At 33.4% G+C, this 23562-nt stretch overlaps 1 protein-coding gene across 3 annotated transcripts; it reads left to right on the top strand.

Moving 5' to 3' along the window:
* The first annotated feature begins 10 nt into the window (after nucleotides 1-10).
* LOC126881259 (methyltransferase-like protein) lies at nucleotides 11-22747 on the top strand. 3 transcript variants are annotated; one of them, XM_050645429.1, is made up of 5 exons: nucleotides 11-212; nucleotides 14882-15182; nucleotides 16708-16892; nucleotides 20256-20428; nucleotides 22558-22747. In XM_050645429.1, exons 1-5 carry the CDS (start codon nucleotides 136-138, stop codon nucleotides 22695-22697), a joined length of 876 nt encoding a protein of 291 aa, XP_050501386.1. In that variant the 5' UTR covers nucleotides 11-135; the 3' UTR covers nucleotides 22698-22747. The 3 variants fall into 3 exon arrangements, with proteins under 3 accessions (XP_050501386.1, XP_050501385.1, XP_050501387.1); XM_050645428.1 differs by having other exon boundaries at nucleotides 36-345; XM_050645430.1 differs by lacking the exon at nucleotides 11-212 and adding an exon at nucleotides 12966-13058.
* The last annotated feature ends 815 nt before the right edge of the window (nucleotides 22748-23562 follow it).

Genomic DNA, 23562 nt, shown 5'->3' with positions numbered 1-23562 from the left:
TGTATGACATTGACATTTAAGTTTCATAACAAAGTTATAACCTCAAAAATGTGGATAGAATTAATTAATATTTAATAACGTGAGAATAATTCGTCGTAACTTGTAAATATATAATTTTTTTAACATCTATGAACGATGGATGATGAAAAGAGGCCTCAATTTGGGAATCGCTTTTTAACTGATGCTGAGAATGTTTTTGAGCACAATGCATGGTATGAACAAAATTAGTTTACTGTATAAGTTAGTTTCATTTTCTCGTTTCTGTTCTACAAGATATCGAAAGAAACCCAAATATGGATCACGCTATTTAACTGACAAATCAGATATCTTTAGCTTCAACGCGTGGTATGTAAATCCCAATGTGGAGTGTTATTTTCTATTTTTTAAATTAACACGTTCGCTACCAAGGGACTCATATGGGAGCCACATCGTATTATTTAATAGACCAGCGTCTCACCCGTGAGCTGAGGGTCGCACAGAATGGCAATTTAAATGGCTATGGTCTATGAGGATGAAACTTTAATGTCCCCTTGGTAGTGAACGGGTTACGTATATTAGTCAATTACTGTCTAAAATAAGGTATATTTGCCTCTATCTATCCTCCTTCGGCAAATTCAAACAAATATCACCTTTAGTACAGACAAATTAATTATTTTACATGCATAATGGAATTATTAAATAAACAACTTTTTTTACAATAACTTTGAAATTAATGTGTGCATTAAGTGGTTAAGGAATTTGGTTTATGAAGAATATGAAAAGAATGTAATATTAACAATTAAAACCAAGCTTGTTGATGCGATAGAAAGAACCTACCATAAAATAACATATCAACCACCTTTATACAGACAACTGAAAAAACTTGAATTGAAATACAAAATCTTTGATAAGTTAGTGGCTATTATGGAAAGTAGATACACCAATTTATAATTTAGACAAGACATCGTATGACACGCATGATACCACTAGCAATGGTTGGACTGATGGTTCACTTAGGTGCCAGCTAAAAGCTGGCATAAGAATTTATGACAAATAATATATACTGTGCTCAACTGTAACAAAAAATGGTGATACTGTTTTGAGATTATCACCGTATTTTTGCATTTTCAATCCCTTAGAACTTATTTGGGGACAAGTAAAAAAACGGATTCGGAGGAAAAATATTTTTCTAAAATTTGACCCAAAACTGATTTTAATTCAATATGAACCTTCAGAGATCACAAGGGCCCACTGGAAAAAAGCGGTGAACCATTTAGCTAATATAGAAAATGAATACAGAAAGGCCAATTAACTTCAAACAGTGGACAATTTATTATTGATCTGTTGGATAATAAAGATGATGAGAGCTCATCTGCAGAAGAAATATTTTAGACAATGTATTCAATTTTTCAGTATAAATTGTTAACTTTTGTTTAAAACAATATCAGTTTTTTAAATGTGAAATACTCTTCTGCAGTTTTATTTGTGTGACATCATCCTAAATGCTAATAGAAGATTCTGATGTATTACCTAATATTTTTTTTCTAACAGGGTGGCAATTTGATAATTTTTTGACATTCACATTAAACATTTGAAAAACAAAGAAATAAACGTTTTGTTTTTTTTTCAAAATCAGATTTCTCTGCCCTTTGACTATACACTGATTACACATTGTTATTTTATGATTTAATACTTATATAATCCTTGGCTAAAAGATAATGTGAGACTTCTTATGTCACTAAGAGATAATGCTCAAAAAAAGTGGCAGAAAACTAAGAAACCAGCTCACCTTAACTACTACAAAATGATTAGAAATTATACAACATTAGCATATGAGAATGGGTGGAATAAAAAATGCTTGGAAAATTTTACAACTCCTTAATATTGGGAAGAATGAACACACAATTCCAGAAAATTTAAAAGAACCCTATGAGATTAATCAGTATTACACATCATGCATCCCACATCTACCAATTAATCAAAATACAATTGACAATTACTTAAATACTGTACCTAATCGAGAACTTTTCTCCTTTACTCCAGTATCCTGTGATTTGCTGCAAAAATTGTTATATACTACAAAATTTAATGCTTTAGGCTCAGACGGTTTAAACTTAAAAATGTTACTTCAATGTTGCCCATTAATCATTCCTTATATAACACATATAATGAACTGTTGCCTCTCTAATAACTATTTTCCAGATGAATGGAAAAAAGCAATTAATTAGACCCATACCTAAATGTAACAATCCAACCAAATATAAGGATCTACAACCTATTAGTATTTTGCCAACTCTATCAAAAGTGTTAGAACGCATTATGGAAATGCAGCTTCGTGATTATATTTCTAATAATACTATCTTAACTGATTTTCAGTCCGGGTTTAGGCCATTTCACAACTGTGAAACAGCACTCCTTAAAATAACTGATGACATTTTGAGAGAAAGGGATGTGGGTAAAGTTACCATTTTAGTTTTGATCGATTTCTCTAAGGCATTTGACACTCTTAATCATTCGCTACTTTGCGCAATTTTGAAGTCAATAGGCTTTTCCATGGATGCATTGAATATGGTTGAGTCTTACTTGCGACATAGGAAACAGAGCGTCAAAGTAGACTACAGGAGCTCTGATTTTGTAAACATTTTGTCAGGGGTGCCTCAGGGCTCAATCTTAGGTCCAATCTTATTTACTTTATACACCACCAATATTGGGACTTCCCTGAATATGTACCTGTAAATTTCATCTATATGCAGACGATACACAAGTTTACCATTCATTTTACCCGGTTGACAGAGCAAGTGCTATTGAGACTGTTAATCAGGATATTAAATCATTGGTTGATTGGGCAAGAAATCATGCATTAAATATAAATTCTAAACTAATCTGGTGGTTTGTGGTCGTAGCCGGGTATGTCTGGAGATGAGTAACACCATTGAAATAGTTGTTGATAATGAAATCATTAAACCTGTAACTAGTGCAAGAAATCTTTTTTTTTTTCTCTTTTTTTTGGACTGAGGTGGAACGCTCTTAGGGAAGATGTCCCTAGTACTGTTGGACTTGGACAGGAGAGGAGAACACGCCAGGGCACAGAGACCAAAGTCTGGTCCATGCGTCCCGCGTGCCCCCATAACCAGCCGCCTACCAACTAAAACCACCCCCTCTTCCGATCCGGAATATCCCTGAACGTGTTCAGTGGATGAACGAAACATGGGGATATTCCACACAGTCTAAAAAGGATATCTGAAGATATCTTACGTGTTAAAAAATCCTATTATGCTTGCCTAGAAGCGGCAGGAAGTTTGAATAACTGAACCCAAAGCACCTGCCTAAAAGCAGCAAACGCTTGTGGAATAGGTCCTGGCTCAAAAGTTACACCAGAGCAGCGGAGAAACGTAGCTAGAAGTGTTATCGTATCTATGGTCCTGGATCAGGGATTCCTCTCAAGAGGGAGAAAAAATTGTCTTTAGAAAAGAGAATTAAGGTGTTGTAAATCTGTATTGGACCACCATAATAATTTTTTTTATATATATTTTTTATATATATATATATTTCATATACACATATATACATACACATACATAGATACATACACACACATATACATATATATTTTTACATTTTTATACCTTTTGTAATTGCCTGGAGTGACCCACCTCAGCCATTTTGCTCCAGCCTTTCCATTAGGGACTTACGCTTCAGTATTTTTGTTATAATATCAATAATGGTTTCGAAGTTGCTCTTGCTGCTAGTCGCTATTCGCAGAAAATTGTCAGGTCTAATGTTGCCCAGCCTATTTTGCAGGGTGCCCTGCTCACGGGCGAAAACATTGCATCTAAAAATACAATCTTCCGCATCCTCCCTCACGTGGCAGGTTTGACACGTGTCATCGTTTGATTTCCCGATTGCGAAAGTGAATGATCTGAAGGATCCATGTCCTGTTAGAAATTGTGTAAAATTATAATTGACACGCTTAAACTTGCAGTCGTACCACGTCCCAACATCTGGGATCAGTCTCTTAGTCCACTGGGCTTTCGTGTGCTCTGCCTCCCATTCCCTTTACCAGTCTTCTATGATCCGCTCGAGGGCGATCGACCTTACTTCTGGTACGTGACCATTGCCGTTTTCGTATAATAATTGGCATTCCTTGGCTAATAGGTGAATGGGGGGCGCGCCCGCTATCACCTGCAGGGCCTTGGTAGAAGTAGTTTTATATGCACTATGGTTTGTTTTTTAACCAAGAGCATTGATTATAAACTTACCCATAGATAGCTCACCTCCTGGTAACCGAAAGACGTATCGGCAACTAGATGGCGCTACTCGAAAACCGTATCGAGATTTCTCAGTCGCTGTCTGACTTGCGAGTAGTTAACAGTGGCGTCAGAGCCGAACTTACCCTATAGGTGTATTACCTTCTATTAGCTGCGTATTGTGCTGTGATAAGTTAAAGCGGAATTTAAGACAACAACCACAAATTTAGAAACGTGTGCTGTTACATGTGCATGTTACTGGTTATATTTACTATAAGATTATAAAAAATTTGAATTGGATTAAATGTCATGAAGATTTGCAAGACACTAAAACTCTATTACAGAAATGCGAATTAATTTTACTTCTTAGAGAATATGGTGCACATGAATAAAGATTCTTCAGAGATAATCAGATTTGTTTGTTACTATTACTACAATAATGTTAGAAAAAGTTTCACGGGGCCTTTAATTCATTTAAAGTAGGTAATGCACTTTTTGACAATATTGAAACCTATTTGGCTAAGCATATTTTATTAACTAAAAATTGGCTTGAAAACTGTAAAGACCATAAAAGAAAAAATATAAAATTCTTGGTGAAAATCAAACTCTTAAAAACTTGTCAGTGGTATAACATTAATGAAAGCAAACAAAAAACAGAAAATTACTTATTTTCGATAAAAGTAAAGTTAAACAAACATGAATATAATACAATAAATAGTCAATTTAACAAGATCTGGAATTATGCATTTTTTGAGTTGTGTTACTTTTCTTCCGGGTGAGCGATTATTGAAGACTTTTTTATAAAATTTAGGGAAAAAATGCATTCTTAATAAAAACCTGCATATTTTAAAACTCAAAATGAAAGAATTAGATGTCCTCGGCTATTTATATTTTGGAAATTCCCTGTCATTTTATCAATATTATTCATTTAAACTTTGACAACTTGTGGTGTTTTGTCAAAGAAAAATATAATCCATTGTATTTGGTACACATCACTATCTGCTTTTAATAACCTCTTTGAAGTAATTCCATCAGAAAAGTCCTCAGAAATTGTTAAATGAAATAATAGTAATATCGTAGGGCATTTTTGCAGGAGAGATCCTTTTGGATTGTTCCGGCGCCATTTACATCTTTAACCTGTTTCAAGTAACTATTGTCGATGTACACTAGCCCAGGGGGACCGACGGCTTAACGTGCTCTCCGAGGTACGGTGAAACGGCTCTTATCATTTTTAGAAATGAAAAATTGCTTGTCGTTTGCAGGGATTGAACCCGCGTGCTCTGGCGTATGATGCCAGTGATCATGCCGTTCACCGGCCGTATACGCTGTGAGCTCGTACGTAGAGGGGATATTTACAAATTCGCGAGCGCCAGTAGTGACAAGTCTGTAAACCTTTACCGGAAATTTGACATAAATGTCAAAGTGATTAATTTAAAATTAAAGTTAAAAACATTAATTATAACAAATATTAGTTGGTCAAAGCTGTGGTATATATTTCTACCTTAAATATACTTACGTTTTAAATACTGAATTTAAGTTTTTTTAATGTTCCCTAATATGTAATTATAAATTAATCAATTAATCTTAGCGCCATCTACACGATAAATGTGAAAGTATCCGAAGTAAGAAATTCATATTTTATCAATAGAACGTCAAAATGATTAGCAAAATCTTAAAAAAATCGATTACAATTTAATTACTTTTTTGCGTTGTAAATATTAAGCGATAACAATTAAATAATAAATTTAAAAATTACCGGTGAAAGTTGAATTGGTAGTCCGCTAGGAGCGACACCAGCGAAGCTCAGAGCCTATATGTCTGGATCCCACATATGAAAAAAAAGTTGAATAATAGCAAGCTGAAAATTTGTTAATAGCTTAAGGGTGTTTAGTTGGACAATCTTTGATATATGGGAACACTGGAACAAGGGAAGTTTTAATTGTGGAACAGGTTAAAAATTTGGAACGGTCAGACCACGAAAACGGCACATGTATTTTGTCCGACAGAACAGACTTAAACTCTCCGAACAGAGATTAAACTCTCATGCAAAAATCAGACTGCTATTTATCACCAAATGGGCGTTTTAATGAGTGGAACATGTAGAATTTGTCAAATGACAGGAATTATGACAGGTGATAAATAGTAGTCTGATTTTTGCATGAGAGTTTAATCTCTGTTCGGAGAGTTAAGTCTATTCTGTCGGACAAAATAAATGTGCCGTTTTCGTTGTCTGACCGTTCCAAATTTTTAACCTGTTCCACAATTAAAACTGCCCTGTTCCAGTGTTCCCATATATCAAAATTTATCCGACTAGACACCCTTAAGCTATTAACAAATTTTCAGCTTGCTATTAATCAACTTTTTTTTTCATACGCGGAATCCAGACCTAGTAGCTCTGTTCTGTTAAATGTAAAAAGTATGCGATCGAACAGTAGATCCTATCGATTTCATTTCACCTCTATACTATTTCTTATTTTGTACAGAATATAATTGACTTCTATTTTACCATTTCTAGACAAATTGTCAATTTTTTGTAATACAATGTTAGGTACTCTCAGAAAAAAATATATAGCTAATTTTTATTTCCGGTAAATTAAAAATGCAGGTATTTGAGTACCTACCTCTAATATACCTAGTACATATTCTAGTATTATTGTTTAGTTTTATAACATAACTGAACTTTTTCTGAACGATGACGTTACTTTTATGTGACATTTCGAGCCATCACAAAATATGTAGGAGTAATTATTCCATTTACTCACGGGTTTTGCCCCTAATTTATATACGTTCAAAGTAAGTCCGGTATTAAAATGAGTAATGCTAAGCAACTTTTATTCTATAGAGTTTTTTTCACTAAGTCAAGAATTTTCGAATAATTTGCAAGTGAACATATTCACTTTTCAACAAAAAAAAAACACCTTTTTACACGGATTTTCGCAAATAACTCAAAATGTAGGTAAATATTTGATCGAAAAATTAAATATTGTTAACAAAAATAATACCTATCTTATAAAAAAAGTGCAGAATAGTATGAAGTTATATATAATAAACGTATGAAGTTTGTAGACCCAGTAGAAACAGAGTTGTAGTTCAGGAAGAGTGGGTTCTAATTCGTCAAATTCCAAATCGAATATTTAAACGTGGAATAATTAAAAAATTAAGCACTTTTGGAGAAAACTCAGTATCTTTTTTAAAATGTTTAAAAAAAGCTTTATTTTTGTTTCTTTTTTAAGTTACTAACATCAAAAGTAAGTAAGTTACGCTGAGAATAAAATGGTTCCTTTTTTTTTTGTAAAAAAAGATCATAAAAATCACCCCATAATTAGCGTCTAAAATTAAATTAATCGTCACCGCTTGATAAATTACTTTACGTATGTAGTGTTTGTATGATCTGTAAGTTTTGGAAAAATTTTAACAGCCATATTTTAACCTATTTTGTCTTAAAAAAAGCAAAAAATATAAAATATTCAGAAAAGCACAACCCCCCTTTATATGTTTTTTTCAGAATTTCAAAAAATTGTTTTTTACTTTAAAACCAATTTTTTCAAAAATAGGCGCTTTGATTAGATGGAACTTACAGACAATATAAAAAAATAAACAAGTTAAGTAAATTGTAAGGCCGTTTCGATTCATTTAATTTCGGATGCTAATTAGGGGGTGATTTTCACGACTTTTGTACCAAAAATAAAAATAGGGGCCAAATTTATTTTGACCATATCTTGCTTACTTCGATGCTAGAAACTTAAACAAAAATAAAGATAAACTTTTTTTTAAACACTAAAAAAAGTTGTAGTTTTTCCCGAAAAGTTCTTCATTTTTTGGTTATTTCACGTTGAAATATTCGATTTGGAATTTGACGAATAAGGACCCACTTTTCATTACCTACTACTCTGTTTCTGCTGGATCTACAGACTTCATACGTATACCACTTTTTTACTTTTTTAAAAACTATAGGTATTTCTGCTACATATACCTTTTTTCGATTAAATACTTACTTTTTGAGTAATTTGCGAAAATCATATTTACCCGAAAATAACTCGAAAAGTATTGACTTATTGAAAAAACTTTGTGGACCAAAAGTTGTTAGTATTAATCAGTTTATCCAATTCTGGACATATCTTGAACGTAGGGTACAGTCGGGGAATGCCGGCCCCCTAAGCTATTTTGTGAATATCATCTTTATTGATAACACAAAAATTCTAAAAAATTGTCAAATGTAAGATAGAAAACAAAGAAATCAAATGTATATTACCAAAATAAAGAAAGAACAAAACTAAAAAATATACAAAGGAATTCTTAAACATATCCATTGGCCGTCATTACCTTCCACGGTAAGGTAATGGCGGCCTGGGCCGCCATTGCCCGTTACTAGAATATAATTTACTATTTAAAGGCAAAAATCACACATAAACTTATTTATTATTATTAATTTAATAATAATAAATCTTTTTACGTTCAGTGTCTACACAAGCCGCATGTGCCCACACATTACGCAACGCAACCACATCTCCCGGTGTTTTCCCGTATCGCCGCATATGACACAAATATCTTCATTAACTTTTCATAACCTTCATAACCTTTTCCAGTGAGTCATCATCGGATTCACCTTCTTCTTCAAAAATATCTATGATAGTTCTCGCCCATGTCTCTTTGCAGTTGCGTTTAGGGATTGCTCTGATTGTAGTAGTTGTGATTTGTGTTTGATCGGGTGCATTATCATCTGTTAGCTTACGTTTAGTACCTTTATTTTTTGCATTTTTTTTTTCATCATATTCTGTAGTTTTTTTTCATTTTTTCATCTAATAATGCATTGGAGTAGATGTAAAGATCTCTGCATGTTGTTTCCTGTTGCGTTGCTGCTTTTTTGCTGTCTGTTTTCCTGATGGTCCAGGTAATGGTATCAAATCAGAAAATGAAACTCCATCAGCTGATTTATGATTTTCATTCTCCTCAGGAACTTCTGGTGTTACTTCAATTTTATCTTGAAGAGGTTCATTGGTATCAACAGCTTGAGCCAAGCTTTACCAGCAGAGTTATTATTTTTGGAAAACGAATTTTTAATATCATTTTTTTGCATAAGTAAATGCACATCGTTTAATCTCCACTGGTGTTATACCGTAAAATAATTTTGAAACTTTGACAACTTGACTTGCCAATAGCTTTTCGTCCTCTGTGGTGAATACAGGATGACGTCCCATATTAGGCCCCGAAACAGCATTACCATTAATTTCTAAGTCTGTCTTGAAGAGTTCTTCTAAGGGCCAATTTCTCATATCGAGTTCAACTCCAGTTTAACCTGAACTTCTAGTAAACGTCAGTTTAAAGTCAAAATCGTCTTTCTCAATTCGCGTTCAACCGATGGCAGTTTAAACTTGAACGATGCTTGAACGGTGGAATTCGGCCGTTCAAAGATTTCAGAATTCAGTTCAGATGATTTCATGGACTACGCATGCGTTGTATTAACACGAAACGCTGTCATAATATAAATATATCCTATTTTATTATATTAAGCCTAACGATAAACGATAACATTATTTGTGTTTTTATAATATTTATTTATAATTATTAAAATGACTATTTGACTATAAATACTTAAATTTAACTTTATTCAAAAACAGCATAAAAAAGTTAGTTCAAAATGGCGACAGTTTTTTACCTTTTGCCATCTATTGGCATTTCTCGAAAGCTGTAGAACGAGCACTGACATGAACGCGCAATGAGAAATGCATTCCAAACAGAACCGGAGATCACCCGTGAACCCGGTTCAACTGAACCATAGATTAACGCAGGTATGAGAAACCAACCCTAAGAATACCAAATGTCCTAGAAACCTCCCTGGTACTTCTACCATAACGAACCGCATTTAACGCCGCTTCCATTTGGTCTGAAAACCACATAGCTTTTGTGGTTTTTCTGTGATATTTAGTGGGTACCTATCTGTAATTAAAATATTTGTTTTAATAAAACGAATATTACCTATGCTATTGTCTAGATTTCTAGATTGCAAATATTCTTAGTGCGAAGGGAATGGCGGCCGGCCGCCATTACAATCATTACGCTGGCCGCGATTACCCGAACTTAACCTAAAATTTGATTTCTCTCGGCATCCTTAATAATCAATAATTATGACAAAATGTATTAAACTAGCGTATACTACATAACATGTACATCATGTAACTAATTTTATTCCAATTATGTACTTAAAAATATTAGTGATAACATACCTTTTAGAATTCATTTACACTATACGAAAACACGTTAAAATATATTTCAGCATCTGTCACATTACTAAAGCAGATTACAGTCACACCAAACCAGGGCCACATTTGAACTTATTCTGGTAGATGGCGCAGCATGTTACATCAGCTAAAATGTTGTTCACTATCGAAAAATTTGATGGCCGGCATTACCCTCAGGGCCGGCATTCCCCGACTTTACCCTATATTTTTTCACTCCCGAGAAGGAGTGATACTTAACCCCAGTGCAAGAGCACACAGTGGCACAATATCACTTTTTTCTTTGATATTTTAGCTATGTGTATACCAAATTTCATGCCAATAAAATGGATTCTTTAAAATTCGGAGGTTTTGCAATATTTTAATTTGAGTGAAAAGGTTAGATCTGGAAAGAAATTATGTATACCAACTTCAAATATTTTATTTCGCATTAGTTCTGAAAATTAATCTCTTTTACAAATTGCAAAAAATAATTTACATGTGAATTATTACTGCTAATTTTATTATGTATTTTCTATTTTGTTGTTTTTTTTGTAGTGTATTAATAATTAAATCATTTTTAGGAAACCTCTTCACTATTTTTATTAATCAATATTTAGCGTTTTATCTGAAGTAAAATAGGAATTCCAAAATAGAGATTACAAGCGCGTTAAAATTATTTGTGAAAATGCTGAATACTACCCTTATATCGTTGTCTATTACGCCAGCCAAGCACCTCAAATTTATTTTTCAATCTTGGCAAAAATTTCAATAAATGTCGCCACCGTCCAGTCAGGTAGTACTTAGACTTGAGGGGCAAAGAGGTGTAAGTGGGCGGAGTTTAACACTGAATTCGGTTTTACCTTAAGGTGAGGTATCTATGTGTTTATTAATCAATGCCAAGAGGAGTGATTCAAATTTACCGCGACCCCCTCCGTGGCTCAGTGGTAAGAGCGCCTGCCTTTGGATCGAAAAAATCCGAAAGGTTGTGGGTTCGAATCTCACCAGGGTCAGGGATTTTTCATTTATTATAAATTAATAAATGAATATAGTTTCTGTCCTTGTGGGATCGGTACTCACCGGAGGGACCGGAGACGTTCGGATACAATTAGCGTCTCTTTGCAAAGACAATGACGTCGACTTTGCAAAGTAACAAGACACTTACTCAACACACACACTACACATGACACTAGGTACCTAACTGTTCAAAATTACCGTACCTACCATGCCAATGGCCATTAGTTGTCGAGGCATTAGCTAAATAAAAAAAAAATTACCGCGCTGTATTGCTTGTTTGTAAATAGTCCAACCGCAGGCAAGTTTACTCCACTGTTATTAAATTTTGACACTAATGACATTTATCAAATTTGGACACTAGTGACATTTCATAGTGTTAATTAAGTTATATCGGCGATTTTTGTGTTTTCTGTGTTATTCCTTTGATTTTTAGATTTTTAGTCTGCTTTTATATAAAAAGCAGTTGTTTTTGGAACTCTTTGGCTACATATTAATTTAATATAATATTTATGGATTACAGTCGAGAGCCGACTAGATCAACGAAAAAAGAAGATGTATTTGGTTATTATTCTAGTGACTTTCTTGGGTGTGAATCTGTCTTTTTAGTTTACTCCTCCTGGTTAAAAAATAAACCATAGTGACTTTCAACAGAGGTTTACGCTGGGCCCTTATTGTTATCATATCCCTGTACTTTTGGTATCTTAGTACCCCGAACCAGACTGGGATTCCGTAAAGAAGGGTAGACTGAACTATATGTAGGTATAGCCTTCTCCTGGAACTGCTCGGACCTCCAATATTAGGTGTAATTTTTTGGAGGGCCGTCGTCTGCACTTCCGCCTTCTTCACCACTCTTTTCAGGTGTTTAGTGAATCTGAGTCCTTTGTCGAGGTCTATACCCAGATATTTAGCGCAGCGCCTCTCCTGGACGTTGTTATTTCCTAAGCGGAACAACAGGTCTGGCCCATTTCTCGGGGCTTTTAGGATGGCGACCTCTGTCTTGCCATCTGCAAGTTCAAGGTCGTTGTCGGTCATCCAATCATTCACTTTCTTGTATCAATCCTCTACGGTCTCAACTAGCACCCGATACATGTCACTAGTCGTAAGAATGGCCAAGTCATCGGCGTAGGCCACGGCTACACTATCTCTGCCATATGGGATCTCTAGCACTCCATTATATAGAATATTCCATAAAGTTGGTCCGACTACCGAGGCTTGAGGTACCCCGGCCGTTAGCTTTATATCTATATTTTTCTCCACAGTTACATACCTATCTGTGAGGTAGCTTTTAACAATGTTTATTAGGTATTCTGAAATATTGGCGGCTTCCATTTTTTGTATAATATAACCCCAGTTTGCACAGTTCAACCCCAGTGCAAAAAATCTACATTTAACTTTAGATAATCACCTAAAATTTACAAAACATATTAACACCTGTGTGAGTAAAGCATTTCTCAGTTTAATAATAATTTATCATAATCGCCGCTATCTATCTTACAAGATAAAAAGAATACTGTGCGAAAATTTAGTTTTATCTAAATTTAACTATGGTGATGTTGTGTACGGGCCTTGTATTAGTTCTGATGACAGGAGAAGAATTCAGGTAGTTCAAAATTCGTGTCTTCGTCTGATCTGTGGTGTAAGACAGCCTATTTCTCACAAATTAAAACGCGTAAAATGGTTGAGCATAGAAAAAAGAAGATATCTACATGCTGCTTGTCTATTCCACAAAATCATCAAAAACTCATTATTACCAGCATATCTTTTTAAAAAAGTTATATATAGAACTGACATACATAATGTCAATACAAGATATAAAAATACAATTACAGCTTCACCACATCGTACAGAACAATTCAAAGACTCATTTACATATCAAATATCAAAAATATATAATGGATTAGCTAAAGAATTAAAATTAAAGTCGATTGTATCTTTTAAGAAATCTCTTAAAACTAAATTGCTAAGCGAGTAACACATATGTACCATAGTTAATGACCTGTTATGTAGCATGTATAGACTATGTGATAGTTTTTTGGACAATATTTAATTACAAAATGTTCCTATTAGTCACGGTTTTTGATTTGTTACAGAACATGGGAAAAAATATCATTTTTTTTTCTTGCTTAAGATGAAAAGCAGAGGTGCTGATTTCTTGAAATCAGTACCAACTGATCTTCGGCATTTTTTCTTTCTTGTTATTATATTATGCATATACAGTGAGCACGTAAAGGTTGGAATAAATTCATTTTCTGGAGAATGGAGGATTTTGGAAAAAAATCCCAAAAGAGGTCAATTTTTATTTTTAAATTACGACTTTTTAGCATATATATCATACTAGTGACGTCACCCATCTGGGCGTGATGACACCATCGATGTTTTTTTTTTAAATGAGAGTAGGAGTCGTGTGATAGCTCATTTGAAAGGTACTTCAATTCTCTATTCAGTAATATAAACATTAACATAATATTTTATACAGGGTGTCCAAAAAAAATTTTTTTGAATTAAATTTATTGACATAAAAAGAAGAATGTGTGTAATTTATTTACTTCAAAATTCATTTAACTGCTATCAGAAAACAGGAAAAAAATTTTATTTGGCAAATAAATATTGTTTTTTGCTTAAATTCAATATTAAAGCAGCCACCCACTAGCCCCGTGACAGTTTAAACATTTAATTTAAGCGAAAAGCCATGATTATTTTTCAAATAAACATTTTTTTCTGCTTTCTGAGGGCAGTAAAATGTATTTTGAATTAAATAAATTACATACATTCTTCTTTTTATGTCAATAAATTTAATCCAAAAAATTTTTTTTTGGACACCCTGTATAAAATATTATGTTAATGTTTATATTACTGAATAGAGAATTGAATTACCTTTCAAATGAGCTATCACACGACCCCTACTCTCATTTAAAAAGATCATCGATGACGTCATCGCGCCCAGATGGGTGACGTCACTAGTATGATATATATGCCAAAAAGTCGTAATTTAAAAATAAAAATTGACCTCTTTTGGGATTTTTTTCCAAAATCCTCCATTCTCGAGAAAATGAATTTATTCCAACCTTTACGTGCTCACTGTATATTTTGTATGTTTTGTGTACTGAGTGTATGTACTTGAAGAAAAAATAAAGACCTTTATTACATTATATTATTATTATTATATCAATAAATTTGTGTCAGTGAAACAACCAATATTGTGATACGTTTCTGGGCAGCGGCTACTTGAATTTCTTAAACATTTATACCACTACTTTTTTCAATGGGCGATAGAAATTTAGAGGCAACTATACTACAGACATTTAATCATCTTGTTTCTGAAATAAAACCTTGAATATATTACACTCACACTGTTAAATTACTCAACTTTTCACAGTGATATGAAATATATATTTTAGCTAAAAAATCTAATTTTATTTTAAGGGATGATGTTGAATGGGATGAAAATCAAGAAAAAGAAGCTCAAAATAAAGTGAATGCAAATAGTGTTATAAAATTCACACAGGACGATATTCACAAATATGAGAGTGAAGCTGATAAATACTGGAATGCATTCTATGATATTCATACAAATAGGTTTTTCAAAGACAGACATTGGTTATTTACGGAATTTCCTGAATTGAATGATAATAGTTCAGAGGAGAAAAAAATATTTGAAATCGGATGTGGAGTTGGCAACACTATATTCCCAATTTTACAGTACTCTACAAATAAAAACTTAAAAGTAAGAAATTGTACAGTGTAACCTTTATGCAATAACCCTCAATATAACGGCTAACGAACTTTCAACCATTGCAAAATTTTCCTCCATTTAGAGCCAGTTTCAATAATAACAAATAATCAACGAATAGTTATTTGTCAGATAAAATTAATTGTGTGTGTTTTCTGTTTTATTGGCACTGGTTTTCACAACCAACTGGCCAGTCAATTTCATAATGATTTTTTAGACTATAACTTATCACTAACTCAAAGGAGTAATGTGTAGTGTGTGTGTGTGTGTGTTGAGTAAGTGTCTTGTTACTTTGCAAAGTCGATGTCATTTTCTTTGCAAAGAGACGCTAATTTTAGCCAAAAGTCGATTATATTTGTATTGTGTTTCAATACAATTTTGATAATTTAAAATTGAACTGGCGAACTTTCTTTGTTATAGATATTTAAAGCGAGATTTTAATTTGTCAATTTATTTGAAGAATTAGTAAATACACTGCGCGTCAGAGAAAACGGGCACCCCAAAAAATTAGTCATTTTTGATGTCTCATATCTCCTAAACCTGTTGTCCGATTTAAGTAATTTTTTAACATCTTATAGCCATATTCTTTAACAATATCGCAGTAATAATATTGTTGCTAAAAAGGTAAATTTTCATTGTATACCGGGTGTACGAATCAAACTGTGTCTTTTTCTCAAAGTTCGCAACACCCTGTGGAATATTCTAGCATTTATAAAATACTGAAATTAAAACCCAACTATAGCCTTAGGTTTTCTCAACATTCTGTTTTTTGATTCATTCGCTTATGTTGAATAATACAAAAGTTAGGTACTTTAACAATTAGCCATGTTCTTCATCACTACAGGGTGTTTCTAAATAAGTGCGACAAACTTGGGGTGCGACAAGGGGTAATTCTGCATGAAGTAATAATGACCATTTGCTTTATAAACATACGTCCGCAAATGCTTTGTTTCCGAAATACGGGATGTTTAATTTTTTCTTAGTAGTAAGAGCGCCTGCCTTTGGATCGAAAAAATCCGAAAGGTTGTGGGTTCGAATCTCACCACGGTCAGAAATTTTTCATTTATTATAAATTAATAAATGAATATAGTTTCTGTCCTTGTGGGATCGGTACTCACCGGAGGGACCGCAGACGTTCGGATACAATTAGCGTCTCTTTGCAAAGACAATGACGTCGACTTTGCAAAGTAACAAGACACTTACTCAACACACACTACACATGACACTAGGTACCTAACTGTTCAAAATTACCGTACCTACCATGCCAATGGCCATTAGTTGTCGAGGCATTAGCTAAATAAAAAAAAAAATTTTTTCTTACAAACTGACGATTTATTGAAGAATGGAAATGTCAAAATAAATATATTTTTATGTGAAATTGATGTTAATAAACATTAGATAGAAGGCACATAATAGTTTAGAACTTACATAAATATAAAAGAATAATATATGTACATAGAGAGAAATATATTTGTTATTCAGATCCTGTCATATTTAATTAATAAATGTGTTTTTTTAGGTGTATGGATCAGATTTTTCTTCAAAAGCCATCCAAATTTTGAAAGAATCTCCAGAATATGATACAGAGAGATGTATTGCGTTTGAATTGGATGCTACTGAACAAATATGGAAAGTACCTTTTGATGAAAATAGCATGGATGTGATAGTACTGATATTTGTACTATCTGCTATCAATCCTGATAAGTAAGTCGATTTTACTGTTTATTGCCATATTAAATATTTAAAATTATAATTTATCTATAGATATTTTTAATCTAATTTTTTATCCTCTTCTACTTCTTGATGTGCCTTTCCGTAACGAATAATGGCGATCATCATGGCAATTTTTACCTTGTCTGCAGCAGAATGAAAAAGCTGCACAGATGTTGTGTTGAACCAGGTTCTGAGATTCTTTAACTGGAGTTCTAGCTTTTTGGTGATCCCCTGGTTGTTGCTTCATTCTTCATTTAATATGGTGCCGAGGTATGGTTCATTCCACCAACATACGTCTGTTTTGGATTATCGCGACAACGAATATTTCAGTGTGCAACATAAGAAGTACGAAAGTAAATGGCTTTAATAATTATTCCAATAAACAGCAATGTAATTTGCAATTTATTTTCGTTCTTCATATTTTGCACAATAAAATATTCGTTGTCGAAATAATCCAAAACAAACGTATATTCGTGGAATAGGGTATAGTTGTAGTGCGTCATTTTTTCTACTGGGATTTGGTTGACTTTATGATTCTTTTTTTTTTGCTAATTATCATGATCTTTGTCTTTGCGTTTATATTGAGTCCATGTTGTTAACTGTAAGGTGTGATTTTGTTCATAAGGACTGGTAGGTCTTCTAGGTTATCCGCAAATACTATAGTGTCATCTGCATAATTTTATGTTGTTTAGCCGGTACCAGTTTAGTAGAATGCTCGTTTCAGTTTCGTGCAAAGACTATTATTGAATATTCTTTCAAAATAGAGATTGACGATTAAAGGAGACAAAATACAGCCTTGTCTCACTTCATGCATGATTTTATCGTATTCAGTATGTTCACCTTCAATTCTGAGATTTGCAGTCTCATTCCAGTGAAGGTTTCTAATTATTTTCAGGTCTTGGTTGTTAATTCCTTCCTCTTTCAGTATTTGCATTATCTTGGCTTACTCGATCAAACGCATTCTTGTAATTAACCAGACATGCATACATTATGTCACAATTGACTTCTTTACATCTCTGGTATAATACTTGTACTGAGAACAAAGCCTCTTTCGTACCAACAGCATTTATATAAACCCGAACTAGTTGGAGGAAGTTTGACTTTCTCACAGCAAGCGAAACACAACCTGCGCCGGCGGGACGGGTGACCCGTGCATTTATTTTTCTAGCGCGCCGCATACTGAACCAACACACCCAACCCAACTGTTGGCTATCGACGTGGCGAATAGAGACGGGTAAAATCAGTGCGGACATGTAACGGTTACTTTTGATACCGGTTCTCAGTGGTACTGAGTACAAATATTGATTACAAAATACTGATGAACCGTAAAGTGAGGTTACTTTGTGACACATGTGGTTACTTTGTAACAGTCGCCTCTAAAGTTAAACTTATAACTTGGCTGAGCCATTAGAAATGCTGGAATAATTAAAATGTTTTATTTCAGTAGTAGAGTATGTGCGATATCTAGGGGGCAATAATAACCAAAGTTCATGTGCAACTTCGCACGTCATGCCACAGCTGATTTGATCAATGCCAAAACAGGTGATTTTAGTTTGGTGCACAAACTTTGACTTACCTAGAAGAATTTTTAGAAGATATTTCTACCAAAGTAAATTTATATTTTAACAAAATATGTTACCTCCATTTAATATTAAAATGGCTGTACATAATGTGCGGGTGTTTCTTTGTGCCACAGTTAGAATTCCATATAAACATCGCAGAAAAATTTACGTGTCACAAAGAAACCCCCACCCATGGGGCGACTTTGTGACAACTTTTTTGACATTGTCTTGATTTCTATAACATATAGCGCATTATAGTTTTCACTGAACATAGAGGAGAGATTGAGCTTTCAGGTGGTATTTTTAAAATTATAATAAACCGAAAATGTATGTACCTACTATATCATCACAAAAACTAAAAAAGTGTCACAAAGTAGCCTCATTTTACGGTATCTGACCCTTGTACTGAATTGAGTAGGCAACTTAAAATCGGTATTTCCGTACTTGTAACTAGTAACGTTTTAAAAATATCTTACACGTCCCTAGTAGTTGTAGCGGTATGACTTTCGAAAACATCGAATTTGATGATAAGCGGGTGCATAAAAAGATATCTTACACTGAGTATTTTATTTCTGCACATAATACCTACATATTTAAAATAATCTCTTCCCTACCGATCATAACTCCTATTCCTCAATTTACTGCTCGGATCACAATCATTTACAATTACTGCAGGATCGCAATCATTTACAATTACTGCAAGTCATAATTCATAATCCCTCCGCTACTGATCGGTCATAAAAAATAACACTATCTGCATATTTCGTTTTTAATTTTTAAACATAAACAAAAATGTAATATGTAATAAACAAAAATGTAATATGCCGACAAGTTGAATTTGAGGGTAATACGATATTTTTATCGATCACGGTTTTAAGTAACATGAATCATTTTTCACCTTATTTTGCTAATAATTTGTTTTGGTAAAGGCATAACTTTGATTATTAATTTCGTATCGCCGCTTATTTAGTCTACCAAAAGTTTCAGAATTTAATGACAAAGACAACGCAGTTTTCACTCGGGGTGTTGACTATGCTAATATTTTTATTTATCATAATAAATTGTACTTAGGTACCATCCGTATTCATTTCAGATACGTCCATCTCGCAAACAAAAACAAGTAAAAAAAACATCTGGTGGTGAGTCACGCGTCCCACGGCCCAAGAAAACTGTACGCCGATGACAAACGTTGCCAAGCGAGACTTGCGAACGGATGCACTGATAGTAGGATGCGCTTAGGATCAATTGGCGCCGGGACTTACTTTTCACATTTTTTGGCTTCTAGTTTTTTTTAAGTGCCAAACTCAGACTTCAGCCATTCTGTTGGTGATTCCCCAGAGTTGTATATGTTGTTGAGTTTTTTTTGTGATTATTGCTATTGATTCGTTGTACATTAGTTTGAGTAATTCTGTTGTATCTTATTAAGGTTGCTTTACCTCCCTTTCGGTATGTAATTGCAGAATAAACTTGCTGCAATATTCTTGATCCATCATTCACCTCCTCTTCCATATATTTGGCCTTCAAACAGTTTCTGTCAGTATTCTTTCCATTTTCTATTTTACTCTGTTTTTCGAAGATGATGTTTGCATCAGAATCAGTTAGATTTTCTTTCTGTTTTATTCCTCTGTAAGAATAATGCCTTTCGGTCTTATTCTTACAAGAAAAATAGAATGGAATTATTAGAATAACAGATCTTCCCCAATAACGTGAAATACATTAGAACAGATTCATCTAACAATGCAACAGTTGCCTGTTTACAAAAAATGGGTATTTTATTTTTTCACCTTTTTAGATTTGAGCAAGTTTTAAAAAATATTTATAAATTCCTAAAACCTGGGGGCTTAGTACTCTTTAGAGATTATGGTAGATATGATATGGCACAATTAAGATTTAAACCCGGGAGAAGCCTAGGAGATAATTTTTATGCTAGAGGTGATGGTACTAGAGTGTATTTTTTCACACAAGGTAAGCATTGTAGTATATTATTTATTATTCTATACCCAAAGCATAAACACTTTCTTTTGATAATGTTTCAACTGTAAAGAACCCCTCAACACTCCTTATGGAAAAGTGGTCCCGGTCAAATTTAACGAAACTTTGGTCAATGATAGTCCTCAGTGAGTAGATTAAAAAAGTTCATGGCACCTAGGTCTGAAAAACTATTTTTCTTGAGCCACAGCCTTCTGAAGTTCTTAAATTCAGGTACTCTGTTTACGTTAATTGCACTAATTCACGGTCTAGTGAATGAAAATATCTATTACTGAAAAAAGACAGACTTATTTTCTTTATGCATATTTGCGAGCTGCATATGAATTCGTGGTCAAAGATAGATGCATCGTATTTGAGTCTTGAGAAAACCTCCGAAAAGTCTTCAGAAAACTGAAGAAGTGAAAAATTAAAGAAAAAATTGTTGAAACGTGATTATTACACGTTGATATATATACATGCAACTTACTACAGACTGACAAATTCAACCCAATTAACTCGACAGTTAGGAAAATACAGGGAACTTATTGCACATGTTATTACCTATACCTATGTCTTTTATGTAGTTTGGGTTTATCTATTTTATATATTTTGGGGTTGGTGTTTTATTGGAAGTCGCCCCCTTCCACCAAGGCAAATGATCCGCCAGTGCTACTGAAGTATCCTGATAGGTCGTTAGTTAACACGACATATGATGCATCTAACCAAAATCAGCAAAATCTTAATATACAGATAGTCGAAGATGACATAAACCCGATTTTTCCATAGAAGATTGTAATTAATATTTCGCGTTTACCTACTACCATGTATGTACTCTGTTTTTCCTTTTCGTATTGAGATCAAGTCTATTTAATTTACTCATATCTGATATGCTAGAGATTATTCTTTGCAAATCATCTAAGCTGTTTGCAAAAACTACTGCTTCGTGGACATATCTAATGATTTTTAGATGCACTCTATTCTGCGTGCGTGAAAACGTAAGATGCCTTGTTTTGCTCTAGCAGCACTTATTGTGGTTGTTCCTCAATTTTCTGAAGGCGCTTCAATAGCAGTGGCAGAATATTTGTCTTGGGAGAGAGGACGACTTCCAATAAAACACCAATCCCTTACTACATAAAATAGACAAACCCAAACTACAAGACATAGATAATAACATTTACAATAAGTTCCCTTAATTTTCCTAACTGTGGAGTTAATTGGGTTGAGTTTGTCTGTCTGTAGTAAGTTTCAGGTCAGCTAATATATTTTCATATTTCAACAATTTTTTCTTTAATTCTGGACCGTGTTACGGGGTGAATTACCCTATTCCCTCTAGATCGCCGCTGTTCAGTAGTTTTCTAAAGATAAGGCGGGACTGCAGATATGCTGTTATTGGATAAGTCTGAACCATTCATGAAAACATGATAATTCTTATGTGGCTGTAGCAACACATTTTCTATCGCGCTTTTTCAGCTTTCTCAGTACTTTTCGGAGGTTTTTTGAAGACTAAAATACGATGCATCTATTTTAACCACGAATTCATATGCAACACGCAAATATGCATGAAGAAAATGAGTCTCCCTTCATTCACTTGATCGTTAATTAGTGCACTTAACGTAAACCCGGCCAGTACCTGAATTTAAGAACTTCAGAAGGCTGTAGCTCGAGAAGAATAGTTTTTCAGACCTAGGTGCCACGGACTTTTTTAATCTACTCACTGAGAACTATCATTGACCAAAGTTTCGTTAAATTTGACCTGGACCACTTTTCCATAAGGAGTGTTGTTTATTCTTTCGATTTATAATTTCTGTACTGATAAAAAAAATTTAAGGCAATAATTTTGACTTTAAGATTTTTAGTACGTTAAAAAATCAATAAAAAGCTAGGAAAAGCGATTGAATTCATTTTTTGATGAACGCATTTTTTGATGAATAGATGGATAGAGATGAAAATTAGTCAATTTTTATTACTTTTTTTATTAGCTTATTATTAATTTAAGCTAATTATTATTTTTATTTAGCTTTTTATCGATTTTTTAACGTACTAAAAAACTTAGTCAAAGTCGATATGTTTGACTTAGACCTTTTTACTTATCAGTCATATCAGTACAGATTTGATATCTTTTGTAGATGAAATTAAACAGATGTTTGAAGGCAGTGGATTTCAAGAAGTGGAAAACCGGGCAGATAGAAGACTACAAGTTAATCGAGGAAAACTCTTAAAAATGTACAGAGTTTGGATACAAGCAAAGTATCAAAAACCAAAATAAAATTTATTTTTAAATTAAGTTTTTATTAAAGATACGACTAAAATAAATAATGTTTTTTATTTACATTATTCCTTTGCCAGAATATTGTTCTAAATTATACAGAGTGTCCAGAAACTTTCCTGACAAACGAAGACAGAGATTCCTCAGCTTATTTCATTCATAGGAGATTCTGACCAATAGAAAGCTACAGAAATAAAAATTATAGCGATTATTTTTTTAATGATTTTAACTTTTCCAATCGTGTAGTCAGATTTTTCATCACATGTTTAATTCTGTCCAATAAGATTATTATTACATCTTTGGTGGGTATTTTTTAAGTAGATTGTTTCTGTTTAACTGCAACCAGTTTCATAGTTTTGACAACTGTCACATTTAAGAAAATATCCATAATAAACTTTTAGTTCTGCATCTAATATCAAATTGTCACAAGGAGAACACAAATCGGCAAATTTAGGCACTCAAATTTACTTCGGTAAGATTATTTCATGAATAAAACTGTATTTATAAATAGTTTTAATTTTAATATTTTATTAATATCTTCGTCTAAATATTTGCTAAACTGTGCTGTTCACTTTGACAAGTTGAAAAATGTGTGTCACATGAATTGGAATCAATGTCACTCAATGTTTTTATACAAAGACTTGAATTTTTTATGTAAGCATTAAAAAATAACCTTACGAATATCACACGACAGTAAGAATAAATAAGAAAATAATGCTCCACTGTTTCTCAAACTTGTTGTCATTGGGCAATAGCCACTCGAGCCCTGCGGGCGGGCTCTCCTGTCTATTGCCAGGCAACAAGTTTTCGAAAAATTGTTGCATTATTGTCAATTTATTCTCACTCTCTTGTGATATTAATGCCG

The sequence above is a fragment of the Diabrotica virgifera genome, chromosome 3, assembly GCF_917563875.1.
Source record: "Diabrotica virgifera virgifera chromosome 3, PGI_DIABVI_V3a".
Classification (NCBI taxonomy): Eukaryota; Metazoa; Arthropoda; class Insecta; order Coleoptera; family Chrysomelidae; genus Diabrotica; species Diabrotica virgifera.
Note: the sequence above shows the minus strand (reverse complement) of the source record. Positions and strands in the feature narration are given on the sequence as shown.

What these genes read in the sequence shown, in the direction of transcription:
- LOC126881259 (XM_050645428.1), top strand. Translation starts at nt 182, where the DNA reads ATGCTGAGAATGTTTTTGAGCACAATGCATGGTATGAACAAAATTAGT. An exon ending in CTACAAATAAAAACTTAAAA is followed by an intron (nt 15,183 to 16,707) that starts GTAAGAAATTGT and finishes GTGTTTTTTTAG; the next exon opens with GTGTATGGATCAGATTTTTC. An exon ending in TCTGCTATCAATCCTGATAA is followed by an intron (nt 16,893 to 20,255) that starts GTAAGTCGATTT and finishes TCACCTTTTTAG; the next exon opens with ATTTGAGCAAGTTTTAAAAA.